Genomic DNA, 27,876 nt, shown 5'->3' on the forward strand with positions numbered 1-27,876 from the left:
CTTATTATAATAATTCCAATGTAGAATATCAAAGAAAAAAAAAAATACAATAAAATACAATTCACCCCAAAAATTATTCATGTCAAAGGTAATACAGTATTAAAAAAATGTTTAAAGGAATATTTCGGGTTCAATACAAGTTAAGCACAATCAGCAGCATTTGTGGCCTAATGTTGATTAACACAAAAATTTATTTGACCACTTTTTCTTTGAAAAAATAAAAAACTATGTAACAGTGTGGCATTACAATGGAAGTGAATGGGACCAATTTTTGGAGGATTCAAAGGCAAAAATGTGAAACTTATACATTTATAAAAGTGCTTACTCTTTTATTCTTCTGTTAAAACCTATGTATTATTTGAGCTGTTAAGTTGTTTAAATCGTCAGTTTTGTGGGATAACAGTTTATCACGTTACATTGTCAGGGCAATGAAGTTGTAAAATTGGATATAACTTTACAAAGAAAAGGTTTGTAAGTGATTTTATCACACTAAAATCATATTAACATGTATATTGTTTACGTCTTGTGGCTATACTTTGAAACAGTATTTGTACGTTTACGGATTGGCCCCATTCACTTCCATTGTAAGTGCCTCACCTTAACCCAGATTTTTGCTTTTATTTATTTTTTTTGATTGAGTTTAACTTGTATTAAACCCATAATATTCCTTTACATTTTATTTAGATTTATTAAAATGTTATCTTTGCCAAGTATAAAATTAGTTCAGTTAATGCCAAAGAATATGTAGTTGCTTTGCCATTTAACAAAGACCTATGAATATTGTTTACGAAGTTTTATAAAGTTTATTATCCTTATTAATTTAAAAGAAATACTTCACATTTATTCATAATTCATAATATGTAAACTACAGTATTAAAGAATTCTCAATTCAGCATTCATTCTCAATTTTTTATCAAATCTCTTTTAGACAGTTTTAGAAAGTGTTTAGTGAGATTTGAGAGCACACACACAATCACCAAAATATTGCTCTTTCCCTCACTCACTCTCTATCTCTCTCTCTATCTCTCTCTCCCCACTGATTATTTCTCTGTTGTCTTCTCTGCCCATTTAACTGTCACAGGAGCACTTCACGCCAGAGTGCAAATTCAAAGAGTCAGTGTTTGAGAACTATTATGTGACCTACTCGTCAATGATCTATCGGCAGCAGCAGTCGGGCCGAGGCTGGTACCTGGGTTTCAACAAAGAGGGTCAAATCATGAAGGGCAACCATGTGAAGAAGACTAAACCGGCTGCACACTTCATCCCCAAACCTCTCAAAGGTTCGTTCATGTGTCTCCCATACTGATCGTCAGGCTGATAGCTTTCTAAAAATATCTACTTTATACGGAGAAGATATTAGTCGATTGTAGCACATGAATTCCAAGCAGCTTGTTGGCTCTTCAGAAAGTGTACACCTCTGCAGTTGTTTGGTGCTAAGAAGTTGCATTTGTTTGGGCCAGAAACATACTCTACGCAAGTATGCAAACACAGATATGAATGCTTGCCGTTGTACGCACGCAAGCCCATTGTACATACTTAACGTACATTCTTGCGTAACTATGTCAGTAACAAACCTCAGTACTCAACGGGAGCTATAAAGTAACATTTAAAAGTCTGCGGAATAAAACCAGATGTTATTATTCAGTTATCTAGCTTTAAACATGCTGACATTTTAACTTTAACTTACTTGCTCAGTGTAATGGTAGCCAGCTGGTACGTGATGTGCAGTGTGTGTAAACTTCAATCCCCTGGTCTCAAGAGGCGCACTATCGACTGATGGTAGAGGCTGTAGCTTTTAAGCCTCCTCCTTAACGTGCCCGCCTCCCATGCAGAAGACCCCTGTTCGAATCCCGCTCGGAGCTGGTCGAGCAGGACCGGTTATAGTGGTGCCATGACCCAGATGGGAGTAAGGTTTAGGGGGGTGAGTGTAATGGTAGCCAGCTGGTACGTGCTGTGCAGTGTGTGTAAACCTCACTCCTCTGGCCTCAAGATGTGCACTAGCAACTGACGCTTGAGGCTGTAGCCTTTAGCCTCCTCCTTAGCACGCCCGCCTCCCATGCCATAGACCCTAGTTTGAATCCTGCTCGAAGCGGGTCGAGCAGGACCAGTTACATCAGCAAGATTGTCTTCAAAATGATGCTCTGCCATGACAGTAGAGGATCTGAAAGAGAAAACTGACGGTAGAAGAAGACAGTTTGTGCTGTTAAGACAATGCCTGCTATAGTGCCCCTTGTGGCAATGCTGAGAATGCAACGCATACTTGCATTGCATTATAATGTTTTGTAGATCGCAATGACATGTAAAGTCAAGCTTGCATAGTTAGAAGAATTTACATACTTGCAATGTTTTACAAATAGCAGGCAAATTGGCAATAGATGCACATCAAGGACATAGCGGCATATTACATTTTTTGACGTGAATGAAAACAAGTGAATGAAAACAAGGCTGTGAGGGATAGACTTAAATGGCATGGATTGAATAAAACTATATAAAGGTCTTTGATCTAATTTTCCACAACTCATGTTTTCAGGAGTTTTTTAGTCTACTAGGGATAGAATAGTTTCCTTTGGCGTTACCCCCATCCTATGGTTCAGCGCTCAGATTCTTACTTGAACTGTCAGATCCTGCCGGAAGACAATGATGGTAGGGGAGAGGAACTTACCTCTACCCCTACAGCAGGAACTAAATTGATGGTAAAGTGTGGTAAAAATAACGTGGCATAATGAGTGAGGAAAAACAGCTACAGAGCTTATAAAGCAGATGCTGGATTATTTTTTTTAAATGTTTTATTTTTTTAAAATTTTCCCCTTTTTCTCCCAATTTGGAATGCCCAATTCCCAATGTGCTTTTAAGTCCTCATGGTGGTATAGTGATCCACCTCAGTCCCAGTTGCCTCCGTGTCTGAGATCGTCAACCCACACATCTTATCATGTGGCTTGTTGAGCATGTTGCCATGGAGACATAGTGTGTGTGGGCTTCATGCCACCCACCGCAGCAACCACGCCCAACTCACCATGTGCCCCACCGAGAACGAACCACATTATAGTGATCACAAGGAGGTTACCCCATGTGACTCTAACCTCCCTAGCAACTGGGCCAATTTGGTTGCTTAGGAGACCCCAGTGTCTTTACCACTGAGCTACCCAGGTGCCCTCCCCCCCTCCCCCCGCAGATGCTGGATTATGATTCGATGAGATGCCTGAAGTCTACAAGTCTAGACTTGCTACTACAAGTTTTCCTGACAGAACTACCACTACGCTTCCATTTTTTGGAAAGATGTGTTCTTCAATGTTTTGTCAGCAGAACGATCCAAAACATTTTAAACTACAGTACAACCCGTTTTAGAGACTGTGAGTCTATCTCGGTCTATTGAAATATCATAATTCCAAAAAAAAAACATGACCACTTTGCCTTGTCAGTTTCCCCAGCTGGTCCGTACCACTTGTAGATAACATTGCAATGTGCAACATCTTTTTTTTTAGAAAGCTTATAAAACACAGAAAAGAAATATGGAGGTTTTCTCTTCTGAAATTAAATAGGTGATTTTTTTGTTAGAACTGGGTAAGTCAGAAGGGAAATCAAAAATTGCAGCTGGTTGTGTGCAGTCACAAGTGAAGCTTGGAGAACCAAAGAGCCCAGGAGCTTGCAATTCGATTTAAACCCAAGTTATGTTGTGTTAGTGCAGCACGTTATTTTATTGCAATTATTATTATTATTATTATTTTGTGCAGTGTTAGAGCACTTGTGGACATTAATGGAAGATACTGACTTACTTATAATGAGACCAACTTTTTACAAACTTATTAAGGCCTATTTTTTGTGTGTGTGTGTGTGTGTCTTTTTATAGTTGCTATGTACAGAGAGCCGTCACTCCACGATCTGACTGAGTTCTCCCGCTCCGGAAGTGGTACTCCGACCAAGAGCCGCAGCGCCTCGGCTGTGCTCAACGGTGGCAAAACTCTGAGCCAGAACGAGTCAACATAGCCACAGGGCACAACTGTTGTCTGCTGCTGTACAACTGCTGGACTCTTCCCATCAACTAAATAGCACAAATGTGTTTACATGAGTGTGACGAAACCCTTAGCTCGTCGCTAGCCAGCGTTTCCTGAAATCACTGTGATGAGAACACAAGTGCAAAATCTTTCCAAGAAAACCTACATTGTACAGTCTACTGCAGGTCAACCTCGTGAGACAAACCAATCAAGCCATCTTACTGATGTAGGGATCCCTTTGCGGACAATCCCTTTTTCCATGTGTAGCATACCTACAGAGTTGTGATCCTCTCTTAAGACATTGTCTCTCCCAAGGCATTGTCACAGAATCTTTTGGAACACCTACTTTTGTCTTTTGCTCCATTTCTTCTTAGGGATGCCAACTCCATAGTGCTGTGTCAGCTGCAATATGACAATAGCAGCTTGTGAGACCTATTTAATGCTATAAGGAAGCAGAAATCCTAAATGTTTTGGATACATGATTTGAGTCTTTCAGCTCAGCTTTTTTGAGGCAGTGGTTCATTGTTATGTGCTTTTTAGAGGAGGAATTTTGCTCCTTGCTCCTCATTTTCTGTCTTTCCAGCTTTCCTCCACATATTGCTATTCTGCAAATTAAACAGATTTAGGGTTCAGTCTGTCTGCACACCAAAGATGTCATTAGTCTCTTTGTGTGGAGGTGAATCAATTTGTGTAATTTCGGCTTTTTCAGACAGATGGTTTTGAGAATACTGAAAGAGCGAATGTCATTTAGTCAGAGGAAATGTAATCAGAATAGATGAAGGCCACTTTCTGTTTGCCGCTTCTTTATGTGTTTTTTGTCTGGTAATGTCTTCCTTTACTTGTCTTCTAATTTTGGAACCCAGCATCTTGGAAGAAAAAATCTAATCAGAACATGTCTAAATTATTGATTAGCATCGACACGGTAAGATTTCTGTTATGTAAACACAGGGCAGGCTTTTTTCCCTTCAAACAAAAATGTAATGAAATCCAAGCAAGAGGTTCCTTCCATATAACCTCTGGTTATAATTTTTGTCAAATTCCTCTTTTTTTATGTGTGTATGAAGCATATGTAATGCATGGGGGACAGTGGACGATGCATGTTGTGTGGCTATGTATATTAACTTATAATATGGAACCATGTGCTCTAATGGATACTTGAGTAAAATACAATTGTGTGTGTGATATATATATATATATATATATATATATATATATATATATATATATGCATTTTATCCTGCTACTCACCCGTTTATTATTTTGTTGTACATTTATAAAGCTGCACTGAATAAAATGTTTTGTATGTTCAGAGCATTCATGATGTTTGATTGTGTTTTAAGTGATTATGGGCTTCGCTTTGTATCAGGTTGCTAGCTCTTCTTCAAAACAATCGTTGTACATGAGTAAGATGTTGTTACATTAATAAGTGTGACACCCCAGTTCAAATATGATTTTATTTAACTTTACTGTACAACTATTAATAGGTTGTATATATACAACTATTAATAGGTCAGAGCCATGACAAAGAGGGTAGTACACTTGCTTGTGACACAAGAATACCCATTGCTCACTGGAACACAGGTTTGAATTTGACTTCCACTTCATGTGACTACCCTGTCAGTGTTTATTTTGCGATAATGACTGGCTGACTGTACCATATATTTTACTTTTTGCCTACTTACAGGGATAGTTCACCCAAAAATGAAAATTCTCTCATCATTTACTCACCCTCATGCCATCCCAGATGTGTATGACATTCTTTCTTCTGCTGAACACAATCAAAGGTTTTTAGAAGAATATTTCAGCTCTGTAGGTCCATACAATGCAAGTGAATGGTGATCAGACATTTTTAGCTTCAAAAATCACATAAAGGAAACATAAACGTAGTCTATAAAACTCTAGTGGTTAAATCCATGTCTTCAGAAGCGATATAATAGATGTGGATGAAAAAACTCCCTCTAAACTTCCCTCTAAATTTCAACATTCACTTTTACATCTGAAAGTCACATGTGGTACCTGTTTAGATTCACTTCCACATCTGAAAGTTAAAGTGGAGATTTAGAGTAAAAAAATAAATAAATAAAAAAAGGACTTTATTTTGTTCTGTGTCTTACCCACATCTATCATATCACTTCTGAAGACATGGATTTAAACACTGGAGTCATATGGATAACTTTTATGTTTCCTTTATGTGATTTTTGGAGCTACAAAGGTCTGATCACCATTCACTTGCATTGTATTGACCTACAGATTACAAATTTTAGAGTCTTTGTTTGTGTTCTGCTTAAGAAAGTAAGTCATACACATCTGGGATGGCATGAGGTGAGTAAATGATGAGAGAATTTTCATTTTTGGGGGGAACTATCGCTTTAATTCATGCTGCAGTTTAATTTATTGTCATTTTCAGTTGTTTACCAAGTGGCGATTATTGAGAGCTCAAATTATACTTAGTGATTTTTGGGGTTCCTGTAGCTCAACTGGTTGAATATGGCAAAAGATATGTCATGGATTTGATTCCCAGGGAACTCACAAACTGCTAAAATGTATACAGAACCTTAAATGCATTGTAGGTCACTTTGGTTAAAAGCATTTGGAAGAATGCATAAATGTAAAATGCAAACAGTAAATGTTTGAATTGTCACCGTTATTGTGGTTTGTGGGTTAGGCCTACATATTGAGGTCCATATGCGTCTGTAAACTAAATTAATGATACATTTAATTCTTAACATGAGAGGCTGCCTTCACATTGTGATAAATAAATTCTGAATTATTTATTAAGTAGAGAAAATGTAATCTATGTGTCGTTGCCCTGTTTGATTTTTGTAAAGAATGATTTGCGTCGAGAGTTCTAGTTCCTTGCTCTCCTGCACACCACTCCTCAGGGGCATCCACTATTATAATGTCGTAGCTGTCATCCATGGATTTTGAAAGTGGCCTCTGACTTCATAAATCTTGGAATTTGTGATTGAACATCTGTCTGCTGTATGAAGCACCCATGTTACTCCAAGTTTGATTGTCTTCAGGACCAACTCTGGGTTGTATATTCTGCGAGGTAAATAGGGTGGGCAAAGTGGAGCAAGTAGAGCATGAGAAAATATTGCCACTGTCACTCAACACAATTCATTATATCACACACGAACAAAATGAAAACTCCTACTCAAGAACTGGAAATGTGTACCCTGTAGACAAGTCCCTGACACAAGCCATTTCAAAAAGTGGTGGGGTGAAAATTGACCAATGTGGGGACATGTCCAACCCATAAAAATTAACTGTAATTTTAACAGTAGATTCAAACTATGAGTAGTATGACATACTGTGTTGAAGTTATAAGCAATGTTTCCAATTAAAAAGTAAATTTAATTAATTGATTAATTCATTTTTCAGTACCAGTTTGTCAGTGAAATTCCTCTCACTCTTTAAATATGCAGACTCTGTGACATTCAAAACCCCCTTTGGAATGTACCCAGTGTTCATTTTGGCACTTCAGTGTATAAACAGTGGTGAATTCATCTGAATTTAAACCATAACTTGTGAATAAACATTAGGTCAGCAAGCATTGTTTGATTTATAAGTAGATAGTTCTACCTGAGGTCTATTCATGAATTCATAATGAGAAATTGATTTTGTTGTGTTTTGCTTGAGTGGAATAGCGTAATGAAACCTTGATCCTGTCTAAAGCATATCCTGTTAGGAGGCCATCGGAAAACAATCTTCTGTTGTTTAATGTACTGTAAACAGGCTTGATAAAGGCCTCATTTATAAACTATCCAATTCAACTCCAGTCAAATACAAGGTAAATACAGGGGCGGGGCCAGAAGGGTGGCACGGGGTGGCAGCTGCAACCCAATTAATGAGAATTTCCACCCCAACTCGGACCCCGCTCGTGTCCTGGAGATGGTGCGCAACAGCTCAACCTGTCCGTGTCGCGCATGGTCCATAACAACATTCCACCCGTGTCTGTGAGGACACAGCGTTCCATCTCAATAGACAACTACCCCCCCACCCCCCCGTCAGACGAACTTACTGGATGTCAGCCCTTACTCGACTCTTGCCACCCCTGGCAAAAAATCCTGGACACACCCCTGAGTAAATACAACCTAACCATCTAATGAGATGTAGTGGGACTTTTAAATGAAAAAGCACATGAATGAAACTATTCCAAAGAAAGCAAGATGTTCTTTGCTTGACTGCATTTTCAAGAGGTTGAAAACACAAGCTAGCATTTGAGAAAAAACAATAGTGTAGAGAAGGAAAAAAATAAGAAAAAAAGAGAAAGAAATTACAGAATGTACCTTCAACTTTAATTGTCTTGGCATCTAAACAATAGCAGCCAAACATTCCAAACATCCAGTACACTGGACCAATTTTTTTTGATTTTCTTGGCAACATTTATGTTGTTTTGCTGGGTGTTTCTACAGGATTTTTTATTTATTTATTTGGACAGCTCATAAAAAAAAAAAAAAATAGAAAGCATGCGAGAATGACATTCCATGCCTTTTTGCATTATGGTATTAAACTTGTATTACTATTATTATTTCACTATAAATGTATTATATAAATGTTTATCTGATATAAATTTTTTTAAAATTTTACATGCATAAAACACAGAAATTGTGTTGTGCTGATTTTGTTTTTTAAACATCAGTGAAAATGAACAAATACATCAGAATTATATGAAGTTCACACATCCAGTATTTTGCTATTTTCATATGTAGCAATTAAAATTTTCATAACTAAAAATAGTTTGTTTATAACCTTTCCAATCTCTGGATTGATGAATCATTATAAAAATTTACTCCACATTAACTGACTCCAAAACTCCAAGAAAACTCATCCAAGACCAAGTACACTGTGTGGTCACTTCAAGAATACATAACGTACTTCCATAATTTAAGAAGATGTAAAGGTTCCATGGGTGGATGGATGGTTACATCATCACCAGAGCCCATGCTAAGGCCATCAAATCCGATGTTAATATTTCATAACCTGAAATTAATTTTGAATGAACTGGGCTTTGGTTCCCAATAAACCCAGTGAGACAGGCTTATTTGCCCCTGGGAGAGTTGCGAAAGACTTTGCATTAATTAACATTCCCTATTATTAAAATAGCACTACATGGGGAGAAGAGGATGTGAAATCAGCTGGTTGGTAGCCAGATGGTGCCCAAACAAGAAGCAGAAATGGACATGCACACATGCACATGTTTTTTATTCTGTCATTATAGAGACTTCTATTGTTTTAATATAGAGCTATGATATTTTCAACCCCTTAACACTACCCATACCCCTCACACAAAATCCTTTCCTCATTTTTAATAATTTCATTAAGATACAATTTAGTGTGATCATTAAAGGAATAGTTCACCCAGAAATGAAAATTCTCTCAATATTCATTTACCCTGATGCTATCCCAGATGTATATGACTGTCTTTCTTCAGCAGAACACAAATGAAGATTTTTAGAAGACAGAGCTCTGTTAGGTCCTTATAATGCAAGTAAACAGGTGCCAGCACTTTGATTTCACATTTAGTCACATTTAGGCAGCATAAAAGTAATCCATGCAACTCCAGTCAATCAATGAATGTCTTCTAAAGCGAATCGCTAGGTTTATGTAAAGTCGATAATTAAATCATTTTTAAATTTAAATCGACGCTTCCGTCCAGGGCTCTGACGCTGTTTGAAATGGCTGAACTCTTCTGTTGTAGAACTACTTACATCATGCGACAGCTAAGTGATGCGTCAACTGCTGGCAGGGAGCGCTTTTTAAAAGTTAATAACATTTTAATTATCTATTTATTTTTACATAAACGTATCAATTTGCTTCAGAAGACATTCATTGATCGACTGGAGTCACATGGATTACCTTTATGCTGCCTAAATGTGACTTTTGGACTGTCAAAGTGCTGGCACCTGTTTACTAGCATTATAAGAACCTGACAGAGCTCTGTCTTCTTCTAAAAATCGTTTTTTGTGTTCTGCTGAAGAAAGACAGTCATACACATCTGGGATGGCATCAGGGTAAGTGAATAATGAGAGAATTTTCATTTTTGGGTGAACTATTCCTTTAAGCTGTTAAAGGACATAAAGGACCCCCCCCCCCCCCCAAGAGACTGTTGTGTATGAAGTGTAATATGAAAGAGTGATGAGAGATGTGTTGATACTGAAGAAAGGAAATTAGACGGAGAAATGAAGTTATGATGGACAGCACAGTGCTGATTTAGTTGTTAAAAATCTGATTCCAAGCAACACTCAGGAAATTGTGTTCCGTGCCACACCAGTAAATGAAAATAAAGGGACTGATGAAGGGAGACCAGACAAAGGTGAGTCTGAGCTGAACTGTATATACAACAGAGAGCATTCCAGGCAGCCCCTGCTTTGTGCAGTCATGCATGGCCACAGCACTGCAAATCTTTAGCATTCTTAATCAGCCTTGAAAAGCTATGATAAACCTAAACTCTCTAAGGTAAAGACAGTTCAGTGAACACTGATTGTGAATTGTTCTTCAAATATTTTCACTGGCAGCCCCTTGTGCAGATCTAATTTTAGTTATTACATAAATTGCATGCTACCAGACACTGGAAAGATTTTATAGTGACAGGTCTGTGTTTACAATTACAGCATAAAACAGAGCAGATTTGAGCATGAAGTTCCCATCTGTTTTGGTGTAATTGCACTGTGAGTTCTGCCTTGGAGGCTCTGATGTTGATGGAGTGCAAAAGAAAGGCAAGGCTGACAGCCTCTACCATCACTGGTTGCCATGGAGTCAGGGAGGATGAGCATTCAGTGGTTACGGAGACTCTAAAAACATGCCAAACCCCTCACTGCAAAAAGAAAAAAAGAAAAGAAAATAAAAATAAAAAATTAATAATAATAATAATAATAATAATAATAATAATAATATTAATAATAATAATAATATTCTTAGTATTTTTTCAATAAAAATATCTAGACAACCTTAAATGATATTTAAGTAAAATGATCTTTTTAAGTACAATATATAGCAAAATGTTCTGATGTTTATGCTTAAAAAACATTGCCAGTGATGTAAGAAACAAATTTGATTTAGATTTCACTGAAAAAAAAAAAAAAAAAAGAGTCAATATCTTAGATGTATATCTTAAATGTATCTTGTTTTAAGGTTGTTTGGACATCTTTACTGAAAAACGAGACGAAAATACTGAATAATAAAATTAGTTTTGCAATGCTCATATATAGAAGCTTTTTGCTGCTGAAAGTTTAGGTTACCTATGTTTTTAGGGTAACCTAAAAAATTTGCTTCATGTGGTAACACCTATATTAATAGTTCACCCAAAAATAAAAAGTGTGTCATCATTTACTCACCCTCATGTCGTTCCAAAGCCGCATGAGTTTATTTTATCCATAGAACACACACACACACACAAATAATATTAGGGAGAATGACAGACTTGAGCTGTACACTTACAATATACACTGTACACTTACAATATACACTATGCACTCAGCCATGTTACGTATGAATTTTAAAAGTGTAGTAGGGTACAATGGGGCTAAAGGCACCCCTTAAGAAAATGTAGCTTTTTTCTGGTCACAAAATGTATCAAGGTAAAAAATAAATAAAAAAAAAGTATATATATATATATATATATATATATATATATATATATATATACACACACTTTTTTTTTATTTTATTTTATTTATTTTTTATAGAATATTGATGGAGCAACATAATTTGTGTGAAAATAAATAATAATGGCAGGTTGTTTCGATTAAAATTCAGTTTTTAGAAAAAGGTGGTGAGGGAGCCTTTTACACCACACCTGGGGTAAATGGCTCCCTCACTTGGGATCAAAGGCCCCTAGGGGGTTTAAAGTGATATCATGTAGATACCAGGGCAATAGTTATAATGGTTTGAAACAGTTCTCTTCTTGAATCAACATTGATCGACAAATTACTCTATCTTAACCTGTCTCTCGGATGTGCCTAACACTCAAAATGAGCCGATAACCGGGAGAAATATGATCCTAGAACTGGTGATATCTGCTTTTCCTATCTATTCTTTGCAATGAGCTTCAACTAGTTCACAAATCAGACTGAACGCTCCGGTCACAGCAGTTCTAGAGTCAACAGTACAATGAGTTGCTCGTAACAGTTCTCGAGTCAACAGTACACTGAACTGAGAATCGCCTCTTTCGAAGGTGTCCGACATACTGAGAACCAATGAGCTGCAGACATAGACCTTATTCACGCTAGCGCCATCTTTGATTTTTAATGGGAATGACAACCAGGCTGTGAGGGATAGACTTACAATCTCTTCAATGGCACGAATGGTGTAAAGCTGTATAAAGCTCCTAGATCACATCTGATTTTTCACAACTCATGTTGTCTGGAGTTCTTTGTATACTGAATGTTCTTGGACAAATATTTTATCAATGTTTTGTCAGCGGAATGATCCAAAAACATTTTAAACTGCAGTACAGCCCATTGAAGAGACTGTACATCTATCCCTCACAGCCTCGTTGTCATTCCTATTAAAAATCAAAAATGGTGCAAGCATGAATGAGGTCTATTGAGCATGCATGTGATTAAGGGGCGAAATGTCTGTTTCTGGTGTATTTTGCTGAACAGCAGAAAGTATAACAAATAAAACATACTGGAAATATTTTTATGACTTGATTGTATTACCGTTTTATCAACATATGATGATGATCCGGTCGCAACAGTTCTCGTGTCAACAGTACACTCACTGATCCAGGGACAGCAGCTCTCGCGTCAACAGTACACTGATCCCGGGACAGCAGTTCTCGAGTCAACAGTACAGTGAGTCACTTGCAGCAGCTCTCGAGTCAACAGTTCACTGATCCCAGGACAGCAGCTCTCGAGTCAACAGTACAGTGAGTCACTTGCAGCAGCTCTTGAGTCAACAGTACACTGATCCCAGGACAGCAGCCCTCGAGTCAACAGTACACTGATCCCGGGACAGCAGCTCTCGTGTCAACAGTACACTCACTGAACCCGGGACAGCAGCTCTTGATTCAACAGTACATCGAGTTGTTCACAGCAGTTCTCGTGTCAACAGTAGACTGATCCGGGAACAGCAGCTCTCGCGTCAACAGTACATTGAGTTGCTCACATCAGTTTGCTCGCCAACAGTATACTGAACTAGGGTTGCTCCGATACCAAAATTTTGGCTTTGGTACGATACCAGCCCTGGTACCTCAGTATCAATACTAAATCGATACTATAATCAACAAATAAAAAGCCTCAGATTTTTTATGAAATTACACAGAAAATGACTTGATTAAAAGAACTGCATAAAGTCTTACAGATACAAATTATGCGTTTTTCGTTTACATTTTTCTGGATTCCATGTTAAATGCTTTAATTAAATATTATGATCAAATGGTGTTTAATCAAATTGATACATACAGTTTTAATCAAATAAAAATATAATAATGATATATATATATATATATATATATATATATATATATATATATATATATATATATATATATATATTTTTTTTTTTTTTTTTTTTTTTTTTTTTTTTTACAAAAACATAGAACTATTTCGCTGACGCAACGGTAAACTGCCTGCAGGAGGTCAAGCCACCGGAAGTGTTCGAGCGGCCATCTTAGAACGCCCAAACTGCCATAGAGCATCAATGACTCTTGTGACAAGCATGTTTAATGTTTAATTAGCTTGTTAATATTCATTAAGAGGGAGAAGATATACACTGTTCGTGATGTCAGAGCATTCAGCTGCCCCGGTGTTCAGTCTATTAGTGCAGCACAACAATCACCAAAGGAAGCGGCAAAACTGTCCACAAGTTGTAATGTAAGAAAGAAAAGCTGTAATATCTGCTTGTTTAGGGTGACAATACATCCTTACCCCCAAAAAGTCAGACTGCGATTTCTAAATTGCCTTAAATGCCCGGGATTTGCTCATTTTCATATTGAAGTGCTCTCTGTAGTCATACATGGATACATGTCTGTGACGAGGAGGAGGGCATGGCCGGGCCGAGATGGAACACAGCTGGCGCTGAATCAGCTGATCAGTGGGAGAGCTAGATAAAGGGGTGGCCAGAAACAGTTCGAGAGAGAGAGAGATGCATGCAGCCGCATTGCATTTGTGTCTGTGTTTATGTTGGTTTTACGTTGAATTTTATCATTAAACTTTATGTTTATTGTTCAGCAGGTTCCTGCCTCCTCCTTGTCCGTCCGTTATACTCTTACTGTGGTGCCGAAACCCTGGAGGGAGGAGGGATGTCCTCACCGCTGCCATCTGCCAGGGGAGCAGCCGCGGCCGTCTGCTTGGGGATGGAGGGGTTGGTGCCGGCCGCAGAGAGCCGGAGGAACCACGACCGTCTGCCGAGAAGGGGAGGAGTGGTTCCATCGCTGCTGTCCGCCGGGGGGTAGGTGCAAGCTGGCGTCCGCCAGAGGGCGGTGGAACAGTTGAAGACCGGGCAACAGCGCGTACGGGAGCCGGCGAGCAAGTTCTTCTCTCTCTCTCTCTCTCTCTCTCTCTCTCTCTCTCTCTCTCTCTCTCTCTCTCTCTCTCTCTCTCTCTCTTCAAACACTTCGATGTTCACAATAAATAAGTCTGAAAATGTCTGTTTGTATCTTACCTCAGTTTCAGTGAACTTGTTTACATTCAGCTGATCTGCTCGCTGATTACGTTTGTTAGAGGTTGACTGTTTGATACATAACTTGCTCAGGCTTTCAAGAAACAGGAAAAAGTCCCGACTTTAAATAATTACATGTGTAGGAAGTTTGCATTGTAGGGATGTACATGCAGATTTCAGATATAAAATCGGTGATTGAATGACTAATGTTTACACACTGAAATGAGATGATTGCCTGTTAAGTCAATAGGCCATTGGAATGTTTGGGCATAGCAATATGGCGGCACAGTGGCTTCACTGATATGAGGTCATGAGCAAGTGGTCACGGTTTGTTTTGTTACGTCCCATTATGTTACTACAATAATAGACTGGTGTGCAACACAGTGTCATTCAAACGGTCATCTGTCTGATATATGACTCTGATGGTTCAGCTAAGGCAGGTTTATGGCGTTAACGTGGTGCCTATAATGTTTTTTCCTCGTCTAAATTTAGCTTCATTAATCAGCATGTTAGGAGCCTTTCATAATAAACTGATTTTTGTTCTAATTTTTTGAAAATTAATCAAAGATGTCCATCTCTGGCATGGATGGCAAATAAAGACAACCAAAACTTAGAAATGACTAGTTATCCTAGTAGAGTTCTCTGCTGTTGAGAAGTTTCCATTATTTCATAGTCAGCCTATTTATACCTACAGCCTATATATCTACAGTGGTGGCCAAAAATATTGGAACCCTTGGCAAATATGAGCAAAAAAATCTGCATTGTTTATCCTTTTGATCTTTCAAAAAATTCACAAAAATCTAACCTTTAATTGAAGTAAAACAACTGAAACAGGAAAAATCTTATTAAATAAATATTTTTCTCAAATGCATTGGCCATAATTATTGGCACCCTTTTATTCAATACTTTTTGCAACCTCCCTTTACAAAGATAACAGCTCTGAGTCTTCTCTTATAATGCCTAATGAGGTTGGAGAACACATTGCAAGGGATCTGAGACCATTCCTCCATACAGAATCTCTCCAGATCCTTCAAATTCAGAGGTCCATGTTGGTGGACTCTCCTCTTCAGTTCACCCCACAAATTTTCTATGGGGTTCAGGTCATGGACTGGGATGGCCATGGCAGAACCTTGATTTTGTGGTCAGTAAACCATTTTTGTGTTGATTTTGATGTTCATTTTGGATCATTGTCCTGCTGGAAGATCCAACCAGGGCCCAGTGTAAGCTTTTTGGCAGAGGCAGCAAGGTTTTAATTTTTTATCGGTTGGTATTTGATAGAGTCCATAATGCCATGTATCCGAACAAGATGTCCAGGACCTCTGGCAGAACAACATTCAAGATGCAGCACCACATTTAACCGTGGGCACTGGGGACTTCTTCATCTCTTTGTGCGCCAAACCCATCTCTGGTGTTTGCTGCCAAAAAGCTCTTTTTTGGTTTCATCTGACCATAGAACCCGGTCGCATTTGATGTTCCAGTAGTCTATGGCAAACTGAAGATGCTTGAGTTTGCTGTTGGATGAGAGTAGAGGCTTTTTTTCTTGAAACCCTCCCAAACAACTTGTGGTGATGTAGGTGATGTCTGATATTTTTTTTGAGACTTTCTGACCCCAAGACCCAACTAATTTCTACAATTCTCCAGCTGTGATCCTTGGAGATTCTTTGGCCACTTGAACCATCCTCCTCACTGTGCGTGGAGACAATATAGACACATGTCCTTTTCCAGGCCAATTGTTAACATCTCCAGTTGATTGGAACTTGTTAATTATTGCCCTGATGTTGGAAATGGGCATTTTCAATGCTTTGGCTATTTTCTTATAGCCACTTCCCATTTTGTGAAGCTCAACAACCTTTTGCCGCACATCAAAACTATATTCTTTAGTCTAACCCACTGTGATTGATGATTAAGGGAATTTGGCCTGTGTGTTACCTCATATTTATACCCCTGTAATACAGGAAGTCATGGCTGAACAATTTCATGTTGCTTAACACCCAGGTGCACTAAAAAATGTAAAATATGAATGAAAATATGAAAATATGAATACTACAGATATATTTTGCTTGTAAGAATTTCTAGGGGTGCCAATAATTGTGGCCAATGTGTTTTGAAGAAAAATATTTATGTAATAATGAGATATTTACCCTCTTTCCATTGTTTTGCTTCAGTTAAAGGTTAGATTTTTGTGATTTTTTGGAATGAAAGATCAAAAGGATAAACAATGCAGATTCTTTTTCACAGCATTCTTGCTCATATTTACCAAGGGTACCAATATTTTTGGCCACTACTGTATAGTATTTTTAAGCTGCACTGTTATGTAAAATGTTTGTTTGTGTTAGTAGATTGTCACTTAAAGGAATATATTAAAATGGTCCATTCAGACTTACATTTTATACATTTTCTTTCAGGGGACACCCCCGAACCCCCATACAGTATTTTTTGATCGATCAAAAGGCGTCCTATGTCCCATACATAAGTATTTATTCTGAATGTAAAAAATATATTCAAACACAAAAACTGGACTGCTTACATTCAGCTTAAAAACTATCTGTTGATCTTATCTTTTAATATTCATATCCAGTTGCCCTCGACTGATGAACTGTATGAAACATTTTAATCTTTTTGCGGAAAAGATTCCTCAAACCCCAACACTTTGGCTGCTCTGGGCCCCCCAATCTCCTCATCCCTGCACAGTTTTGAAGAGACTATTGTGAATGCTTAGGATTTTTTATTTATTTATTTATTTTACGTACTATTGCTACTTGTGAAGTTATAATAACAATATATATATATATATATATATATATATATATATATATATATATATATATATATATAAATATATATATGTTTCATAGCCATATACCGTCTGCAAGTATGCGCATATCTTAAATAGATATAATAAACAAACCTCACAAAACTTGAGCAGATCCAGCATCCATCATTTATTTATCTCTTATGTATTCTATCAGCCTCTCCTCAGCAGTTCCCTGTCACTTTAAACTTTCTTTTCTAATGATAAAAGGCAAATATCAATAAAACTTTTAGTTTTTAGGGATTTAACATTTTAGGGATGAAAACCAGAAAACGTCTTGAGATAAAACCCTGAACAATGTCTTAAAGTGTGGTAACCGTGGTATAAGCGGAATAATTGACTCTGGCCCGTTGAATTATTGAAAAATAATGCACACCCGAGGTGTAACGGTCTGCTGCGCATCGTGACCGTATTACCACCTCGGGTGTGCATTATTTTCCAATAATTCAATGCTCCGTTGTCAATTATTCCTTACATAAAGTGAACGCTTAAAATTACTGTACTGTTTTGTGTCATAACACTTCAGAACTCTCCATAATTATATTGTTATCACAGTGGTGTTCTAATAGGTATCACTGACTGTATTACCTTATTAACATGTTTTTTTTTTTTTATTCTATCAGTATTTTAAACAAACATATAAATGCATCACCCATGGTAAAAGTGGTTAAATTATAATTAAAAAAAAAAAAAATATTTACATTAAGGTTATTTTACCTATCCTGGTATTTTTCATGATAATATTAAGTAAATTGTAGCATGTGGTGACATTATATTTTGTGATTTCTCATACCTGATTAATTTACTATATACACTACATCCATCCTGCACTTTGGGCCTCTAGTGTGTGAGGAGGCTTTTGTTAGCTTACTCACTAGGACATTTTGTTTTAAATTAGAGAAGCAAACAGTCACGGAATTTAGCGCCGGACCAAACTGATGCGGACTGGAGTGAGAGAAGTGCCTGTCTGTGCGGATCAATGGTGCGAGGATCCGCCTCTGCAATTTCAGTTGCACTTTTGTTTCGAGCCCCCATTCATTTCCGACCCTGGTCTTAGCACTTTTAAGAAATGGTCTGAAAACATCTTCATATGCCTAATGCAAGCTCTGAGTTGCCTACGTGTAACACTAGAGAACAGAGCTGCACTTAGCAATTTTATGTTTATGTTATTTACTATATTAAATTGTGTGATATATCGGCATTATATCGACTTATTGGCCACACTGCTCTCTGGATATCGGCATCGGCCATTAAAAAAAATTAATATCGGTCGACCACTACAATTAACACCATTATTATTATAACTTAATTAAATACAATTTAATAATCAGCAATATGTGCTTACATATGGCTTTACTGAATATGTTTGAGTGTGTATTATATGACGCTGGCGTATTGGCGTTATGTACAGTGACGTCATTACGCATTGACATAAATGAACAGGTGAATCGTTTTTTTGGCCCGGTTCATTGAAACGAACCATCCAAAAGAACCGGTTTGCTGAAAAGAATCAAACTTCCCATCACTACCACTTTGAACATTTTTCATAACAAATCTATTCGCCACACTTAAGAAAAACAATGTGTTTAATAGGGGCCTTTAGCCCCTGAAACATGGGGGCTTTTTATCCCAAATACTATCCTTTCACTTATTGGACAGACCTTAAAACTGAAAATGATAAATTAGTATTTTGTCTCAAAAGAAATGTGTTAATTTCAGGGATTTTCAATAGGTACATAAATTTGCAACATTTTAAAAAATATAAAACATTTGATCAAATTGCCTCAAAATCTACCTTTAGACACCACACGCAAAGTTCTCATGGAACAGGAAAATTTTCCAATGTACAGTGACAAACAAGTGTTTAGGAAAGTACTGTGGTAGTTTTTTATGCTATTTATTGTTTTGGGAGAAAATTATATCAATGGAGCCTTTTACCCTGCTGAGCATTTTGCCCCGCTATACCCTATCATCCTGAATGGAACACTTAACAGTTGTTTACTACACAGAAGCATTTGCCATTTAACAGATGACAGAAGTGAAGTTTCAAACACTTGCAATGTGTTTTACTGCTAGCTGTAGTGCATTGGCCAACCTCAGTTCAACACTTGTATCTCAAACAATGTCTATATTCACACAGCGTGGGTAAAGCATTCAACTTACATTTGTAAGGTGCTGTCTACACTGAAGTTTTGCTAGTTGCTACATTCTCCATTTTTTGCAGATGTTTTGTCAGATTAGCAATGTTGCCAGGTAACTCCACCCCTTCTGCTACATATGGCAAGGCATGAGCGCTGAATGCATGAAGTGTCCAACACTCAAAAAAATCCACACTCAAATTGAGTTGCATTTTCAGTGTTAACTTATGACTACTACTGGCACTACTTACACTACAAAATGAGTCTGACGTAGAATAGTGCAGAAATGAGCAATTTGGAACGCACATTCAGACACCATCAGTGTTGGGTGTAATCTGATTAAAGTAATTAGTAACTGTAGTCTAGAGGTCTGCATTCCCGCAGAACTCCCTCAGGACCCGCGGAACCTGATTAGATTTCTAGCGGCCTGGGATAACTGGGATTAAATCTTTGAGTTGAAGGTGGAAATGGACAGTACATCCATAAGTTGTGGACCAGTGTGGATATCTTTTTTTATTTTATTAATTATGAATGCAAAAAAAACAAAAACAACATAAAAAAAAAGATTATTATTTTATATTACAACTAATTTATTTTTGATAACAATAAACAGAAAATGCAACATAAAAATGTGCACACATCACGTGCATCAAATTATTCAATGTTTAGAGCAGGCTATGCAGGTAGTCAGTGGCACTTTAAAAGAATGGCAGAGCAAAGCCTGGACACAATGTGTCATCAAAGGATGTGAAATTCGGACTAGAAAATGGTCAGTTTAGTGTTAAGAAATCAAGCTCAGGCAAGTCAGATGGGCATCATGTCACGCGTCATCCGATAATAGCAGTAACAGAAAAATTAAATGTTCTTTGTATGCACTTGTTGTCTATTTGTATGGCTTTTGCCCAATGTGGAAAACTAATGCGGGGTTGCGGTATACAGAGCGGTCGGGAAGAAATTCACTGCAGGCAGAGAGTGGGTGAACATGGAGTAAAATTCAGCAGGAGCGATCGGGTGTGGGACAGAAACTTGCCGCAGCATATTACATTTTAAATTCTGGTAATCAGATTACATTTACTGAAGTTAATTACTTTTAAATACATTACTTGGAGTACACATATTTCTAACATAGCAATTATGTAGAATATAAAGCATACAATTGAATATGTACAGTATGTCTGTTGGAGTTTCTGTGACAGCTGTAGAGTGTGCGCCACCTAAAAGGAGAAACGTGTGGTGGAGTGTGTGACTTGCATGTGACATTGAACATGGGGAAATCTAGACATTATTTGGAATTTATTGGGCAAAGAGCAAAAATGTTTCTGTTATAAGTGTTTTGGAAAGGAACTTAAAAGTAATGGAATTAGTAATGTGATTATTTTTTGGACGGGCTAATCAGTAAAGTAATCTGATTACAATTTCAGAGAAGTAATTGGACATTTGTAGTGGATTACTTTTTGAGCAACTTACCCAACACCACCATTCACTTTCATTGTATGGAAAAAAAAAATGCAATGAAACCGAATGGTGTTTTAGATCTGCATACTACCATACATCTCCTTTTGTATTCCACAGCAGAGAGAAAGTCATACGGGTTTGGAACAACATGAGAGTGAATAAATGTTGACAGAATTTTTGTGTGAACTGTCCCTTTAAGAAAAAGCTGAGGCTATAAGAAGAATTTGAAAGCTTCGAGCTTATACCTCGTGAGTGGAGAGAGCAGGTTAAAAATGTATGTATGCCCTGTAAAATCAAACCTTGTGTTGTTTGTGGGCTTGTTTTATGCATTTTTAAAAGTCTGTCTCTTTTCAAATCCATATGGATTTATATACAGTATAGGCACACATACAGTCAGGCACATATGCTGGCAGACACCCTAATGTAACCCCACCTCTTAATATAACACACAAACATACACAAATAGGGATTTATTAATAAAACATAAGCAAATTGTTCAGTGTAATTTGTTGGTAAGGCCATTCTTACGTACATTAAATTCAATGTGATGTTAAATCAGATTTATGAACGCTTTACTCAGAAATTACACATTTTTTATGGGACAGGTTTGTGTAATGTCACAACATCTTTGGCGAATGATATCCCTGTCATTCTAGATAACCAAGGACATACATTGCTGAAAGACTGTCTGGCAGCACTTTATAGATTTCTCAGACTCTGTGTTCGGCTCATGGTTTGAGCGTTGATGTATGCGCTCATTTCACTCTGATCGATCAACAAACAGCCAGAGTTCAAGGATAAGACTGATCTCTAGAGCAAAAATGACAGTTTGATGTTGCCATTCAATTTGATGCTGCCATTCTATCTGAATGAGAGCAGAGTGAACATGAGGCAAGAAATACAAAATGGAAAGATGGAATTTACAAAGCACTTAAATGGGGCACAATAGGGGCGAGAATGTAATACCCAACTCTAAAAAGAAATATATTAACAATCATTCAACCACAGGATTGCGGTTTGCAATTAGTATGGATTATCTGACATGACAGGCCAAATTATTGTCTGATGCCTTGCCCCGAATGATAAATGACAATGATATTCATGAGATCTGTGACAGGGGAATGACATAAGAATTTACATAATACACAAATCATTCACTGTACATTTTGGATTTAATTAGGTTAAATACAATGATTGCATTGTGCTGTATTGAAAGTATGATGTTAAGGAAAAATCTAGGACCACTGAATAGTCAGAATAACAGCAATATTGTTTACAACAGTGATTCCTAAATGGTGGTGTCTTGAAAGTGGGTCATATGTCTGTATTGATGGGGACACAGACAGCAGGGAAAATACAATGCTAAATGCTAATAATAAAATGCAACTTATCATAACAACCAGATCTCATGAAAAGTCGTACATCATTTACGAGTTGGCTATTTCATATGGTCTCACACGATGTTGTTCGCATAAACTCATACAACTTCATCACGTGCAAATTCCCGTATGTCTAATGCGGAAGTAAGCGTGAGTTCCGCGCACGAGGCGTTAAGGACATACTTATTAATATTATGCCCTTACCCAAACCCCTTATCTAAACTTAACCAATCAGTAGAGTGTGTAAACATGATAGAAAGCAAGTAATTGTTTTTGTCCACTGATCCACTGCAAGTAATTGCTTCTGTCCACATTCCACTGATTAGATGGAAACGATGTCCAGCGACGTCATTGGCAGTAGTGAAAGCCGTAGGAATTCAAACGAGTGCAGTCGCACGATATCATACGAATTAGCCAAATTCAGAAAAGTCATACAAATCCTGGCAATTTCGCAGTGAGAGTGTGTTGGTGTGCCCAATCAAATTCTATGTTATTTTGCCACAAATTCATATGCCACTTGGTAATATGGCTTATACTAATGCAACATCTGACCCACAGTGTTTTGTTCCATGTGTAATGCTGTTAATTTACATTTATGCTGTTGTTTATGCATTTACAATTTCATTTAGTGAAATGTACTGATTGGGCTTTTCACAAGCATTTGCATATGAGAATAATCAGTGGCGAATTTGCGCAAATTTGCAGCAAATGATCCATACAGTATAAGTGCCAAGGCAGCACCATGGTAACAATGACATTTTGTTTTATTGTTTTTTAACATAATGCAACTAAACCAAACTTCTGACTGTCCTTTGTAAGCAAACTATCATAGGCAAATATAGACCAGGCCTTGGTTATACCAGAAAGTAGTGATGAGCACAGTTCGGAAGTTCCATTTTCCTTCTAACATTACATTTTTACTCCACTGACGGTTAGGTTTAGGGTTTGGGTTATGCAGGTAGAGATGATAAAAAATGCATTCCTCTTGACAGTATTACATCGTTTAGGCCTACAACTAAAAACAACTTGCTTTACAACTTGCTATTGGCACCCCTCTAAGGACATTTCACCCAGAAACTGGAGTTTACACATGCATCAAAAACACTTCCCACTTCCCACTTCGCCCAATGGGGAATTCACAGTGACTTCAGTCTGGGTTGGATCAAGTGATGCTCATGGTCCAGGTTGTCTATTTAAATGCACTGAGGATTTTTAAGTATTAGATCTGAAACATAAGTTTATCATTCAAAACCTCATCAAAGCCAGATGGGAATTATTTGCCATTCTCAAAGCTGAGCCACTTTTCTCATCGACTGGTTTGCTGGCTCATTACAGAGTGTGATATGCATCTCTATCTATGTCAGGTACAAGCCCATTTCTGAGCCAGTCATTCTGTGATGAGAATAAGGTGCACAATTAATGAAAACCTTCCTCACACTTAATCAGCCAAGGCTAATTATTGAAAAAATGTTGTTAACCCTTTGGAATTATCTAGATTTCTGCCTGCATGGCTCTCAAAATGTAATCTGATAGCTTTAATCAAGTCAACAATATGCAATGCACGCAACATTTTACTGTGCCATATCTTTATTCAGCAAATGCAAAAATGAATCATTTTTAATAGACTTTTTATCAGGAACTTTAAAATGTCTCTCTTTCTCTATATATATTTTTTTGAATGATGATTTTGACATGAGTCATTTTTTAAATGGATTTCCAGGGTTTTTAAAGTATCTGATGTAATTTCTGCTCTAATTCGATCATTATATTGCTCAGATAGAAACAAATGCTTAAACAATCAAGGTCATTGAGGAAAATGCAATGTGAATATTACTTACAATGAGGAACTACAGTCTTTGTCAAATATTCCTGTAGCTGCAGATCAGACCTGCACAGCAATGAGGTATTTTGGTCCACTGTTTCATGAATATATTTGGGATAATGTGCATATTTTTGGGATGCCTCAGGCCTTGAATGGAAATCATGTCAAATTACCACAGCATTTCAATGAGGTCAGATTGAGGTCAGAATACTTATTTATCATTTTCAGTTTTAAGGTCTTTAAATCAAACATTTGTCAATAACTGTCCAATAAGTGAAAGGATAGCATTTGGGGTAAAAATCCCCTCTGCTGCAGAGGCTAAAGGCCCCAATTAAACACAATTTTTCTTAAGTGGGGGGAACAGATTTATGAAAAGTGTTGAAAGAGGACTCACATTGACATCCTGTCATAATAGAGATTAGTTTGTTTATAGAATACTTGAAATGTAATAAAATGCCAAATGTGTTTGAAATGAACAGAAAATACTTTTTTTCTGAAATTATCATTTTGAATAAGTATCAACTTAATTTGTTACTCCAAAAAAAAAAAAAAAAAAAACATGTCTCAAAACTATTTGCATTAGTTGACAGATTTTGCCCTATGTAAACATAGATATAGGGTTTATGTATAACTTTCGTGCGCATTTTTAAGTTATTTTGTTCCAATTAAATAACTATATTATTCGTTTTATGATCCCCGTTTATTTTATCTGACTCCAATTATAAAAGTTTCCAAGCATATATTAATGTTCCAATCTTAATTATTATTACTAAATTTGGTTTAACATTTGATCATCGTATTTAACTATTTTATATAGTACTCGTTCATTCGGATTCCTGTCACTTAGAGAGTCTCGCGCCGACCGTGTACGCGGATCTCATGATCACAAACACGCCAGTATTGGTCATTAAAACAGCAATTGACTAGATACTAATTATATGGCTGCTCATGCTTGCCCTTTTATCTAAAAGTATTTTGTTTAGTCCCCTTAGATAGTAAACACTTAATTAGAGTAACATTATTTCTACCCAGAGGTCATGACCACTAAATTTACAAAGGTAGACCAACAATACCTAAGTTAAAATAGCTTTATATAATCATGCCATAGTTTCCTATGTACACTAAGCTAGAAAATATTACAATAACCACAGGTTTAGACTTCACCCTTTTTAGGCTTGGCCGACAACTTCATGTTCTCCTAAACGGAAATTCCATAACGAGCCTGTACACTCTAAGTACACTTGAATTAATGCCAATTTGTTAGTCGGAGCTCTAAAGTCTCAGTCGGTGTGTCCCATGCTCCACTCAGAACTGAGCTTTATTCGGCTACTAACCTGGTCATAGATTTGCGGAAACATGGACTTAACGTAATCTACTAAAGACAATAGTTTCAGAGTAAATCAGAATAAACTCAAATGTAACAATTTATTTACCAGGTAAAATAATACATTCAAACAATTCAAATTAAAATAATAAATCAAACTCAAAACTATCAGTGAACCAAGCATAATAATATAATTAAAGTTGCATTCCATTCAAACATTTACCAAACATAAGAAATAAGATTTGCATACCAGGTAGAGAAACTACACAGCAATTGTGTGGGAGATCTGAATACAGGTAGATTTAAAAACGACACACAATGTTTTCAGTGTGGGTCATCTGGCTACAGAGACCCTGAGCTCCTCTGCAACCCTTTCTTAAGTACCAAACGATTCTATTGTTGTTTCAGATGTGTATGTATGATGTTATTTAGGATTTGGTTTACAATTTAGGGAGTTGTAAGTCGACCTTTGATTGAGTAAGTCGTTTGATGTTATACAAAGAATGCACCTAATCTGCATACAGCATCTGGTCCCTGTGAGAGACTTGGGAGGGGCATGCCCCAGATAGAATACAGTATTTTACTAAGTTCTTAAATCTTACTTGTGATTTGACTTTGCTGAAAGGGAATAAGACCATTTTACCAGCTGCACTGAGACCTCTTGAATGATACCAAACATGTATAATCAAAAAACCTTTTACATTACAGAACAGGATAAGTCATAACTTAGATTTTGGTGTCCTTAAAGTGACCTGAGGTGAGAGAGAGAGTGCATATGTGAGTGTGATTTGTGTTTTATGGTCCCTAATCAGTGGGTTGTGTTGTCTCAGGTGGAGATGTCTTCTGTGTGAGAATTTTATGAAGTTGGTTCTCGCAGAGTTCTTTGACTTTTACCGGACGTGATGAAGACAATTTTGTGCCAGTCTTACACCTGGTATCTACACAGTATCACTTTAAACCCCCTAGAGGCCTTTTACCCCAAGTGAGGGAGCCTTTTACCCCAAGTGTGGGGTAAAAGGCTCCCTCACCACCTTTTTTTTTTTTTTAAACTGAATTTGAATCTAAACAACTTTCCTTTGTCATTTCTTTTCACACAAATTATATTACTCCATCAATATTCATTCAAAATCAATAATTTTTTTGACCTTTTTTGTGACCAGAAAAAAGTCACATTTCCTTAAGGGGTGCCTTTAGCCCCGTTGTACCCCACCTCCATAAATTAGTGTATGTTGGTCAATATAACATTCAGACCACAAAATCAGATATGCATGCAACTCACATTTCAAGTCATTTTACGTTTTTTTCATGAACAGTGTTTTTTAACAGTTGATTATAAAATAATGGTTTTAATTTAACCGATTTCATTAATTCCTTCTATACCAAACCAGAAATATTTACATTTTGATGCAATAAAAAAAAAAGCTACTTCATAACATATGCAGTAGTAACTTCATCTGAATAACCTTATTTGCTTAAAAAAATGTATCAACGCATTATTCTTCTGGATGAATGCAACTCTCATTTGCTACAGAACAATATAGTGCTCATATTTCCTTTTCACTACAATTACAAAAATACCAGATTTCAACAAACAGTTATTCCCTCTTATTAAATCTATAATATTTTTCAAACTTGAATAGAAGAGTAGGTATATTTGAAAAAATACTTAATGATTGAGTGTGTTTGTGTGCAAAATGTTCATGATTTTTTATTTTATTGAAATGGACTATTTATTGTTTCAGTATGTCTGTATAAGGAAGATTTTAAAATATCACCTGTCCTCATATTCCACTCACAAATGCCCCTTTCATGTACCGTAGCCTGTGCTACCTTTAGGTTGTTTCTACCTTTTACATACATATCAACCGTACGATTTCACATGATTTTGAAATATTCTGGCAAAGTAGTTCTGTTTTTCTCATATATATATATATATATTTTTTCATATTTCTGTTGTTTAATATTTACCCTATGTATGGCAACATTATGGTTTGATCTCTACTTACTTTGCTCTTTTGCTTTTTCCAAGAGGCCATTACCCTCTAAACTTCCATACTTTGTCCATAAATCACCTTGATTGTTTCAAAAGTTTATTGATTAAAAATGACAGAAAACAGTCTTTATTTAATATAATGACAGGCCAGATCACATTTCAGGAAGCGTTTATACAGAAATCCAGATCAGAGGTTTCACAGATTTTTTCTCATAATTAATGAGCCAGATATGGATTAAAAATTAACCCATGCTGATGATGCAATAGAACAAGAATTAAAAATAATTATTTTCAGGTATAAAAAAAAAAAAAAAAAAAAAAAAAAAAAAAAAGGGAATGAGAATAAAAAATTT

General features: G+C 36.8%; 2 protein-coding genes across 2 annotated transcripts in view; one reads left to right on the forward strand and one right to left on the reverse strand.

Annotated features, from left to right (window-relative positions):
* LOC127432404 (fibroblast growth factor 13-like) overlaps window positions 1-5,296 on the forward strand; it is a 19,762-nt gene extending 14,466 nt beyond the window's left edge. The window contains exons 5-6 of the mRNA XM_051683447.1: window positions 1,082-1,280; window positions 3,848-5,296. Of these exons, the coding sequence (XP_051539407.1) occupies window positions 1,082-1,280; window positions 3,848-3,984 (336 nt within the window). The 3' untranslated portion in view covers window positions 3,985-5,296. The remainder of the gene's footprint in view (window positions 1-1,081; window positions 1,281-3,847) is intronic.
* The window catches only part of LOC127432400 (sodium/hydrogen exchanger 6-like), a 92,247-nt gene that overhangs the window by 6,816 nt on the left and 57,555 nt on the right, over window positions 1-27,876 (reverse strand). The window lies entirely within an intron of this gene.

This window comes from Myxocyprinus asiaticus, chromosome 42 (assembly GCF_019703515.2).
Source record: "Myxocyprinus asiaticus isolate MX2 ecotype Aquarium Trade chromosome 42, UBuf_Myxa_2, whole genome shotgun sequence".
Taxonomy (NCBI): domain Eukaryota; kingdom Metazoa; phylum Chordata; class Actinopteri; order Cypriniformes; family Catostomidae; genus Myxocyprinus; species Myxocyprinus asiaticus.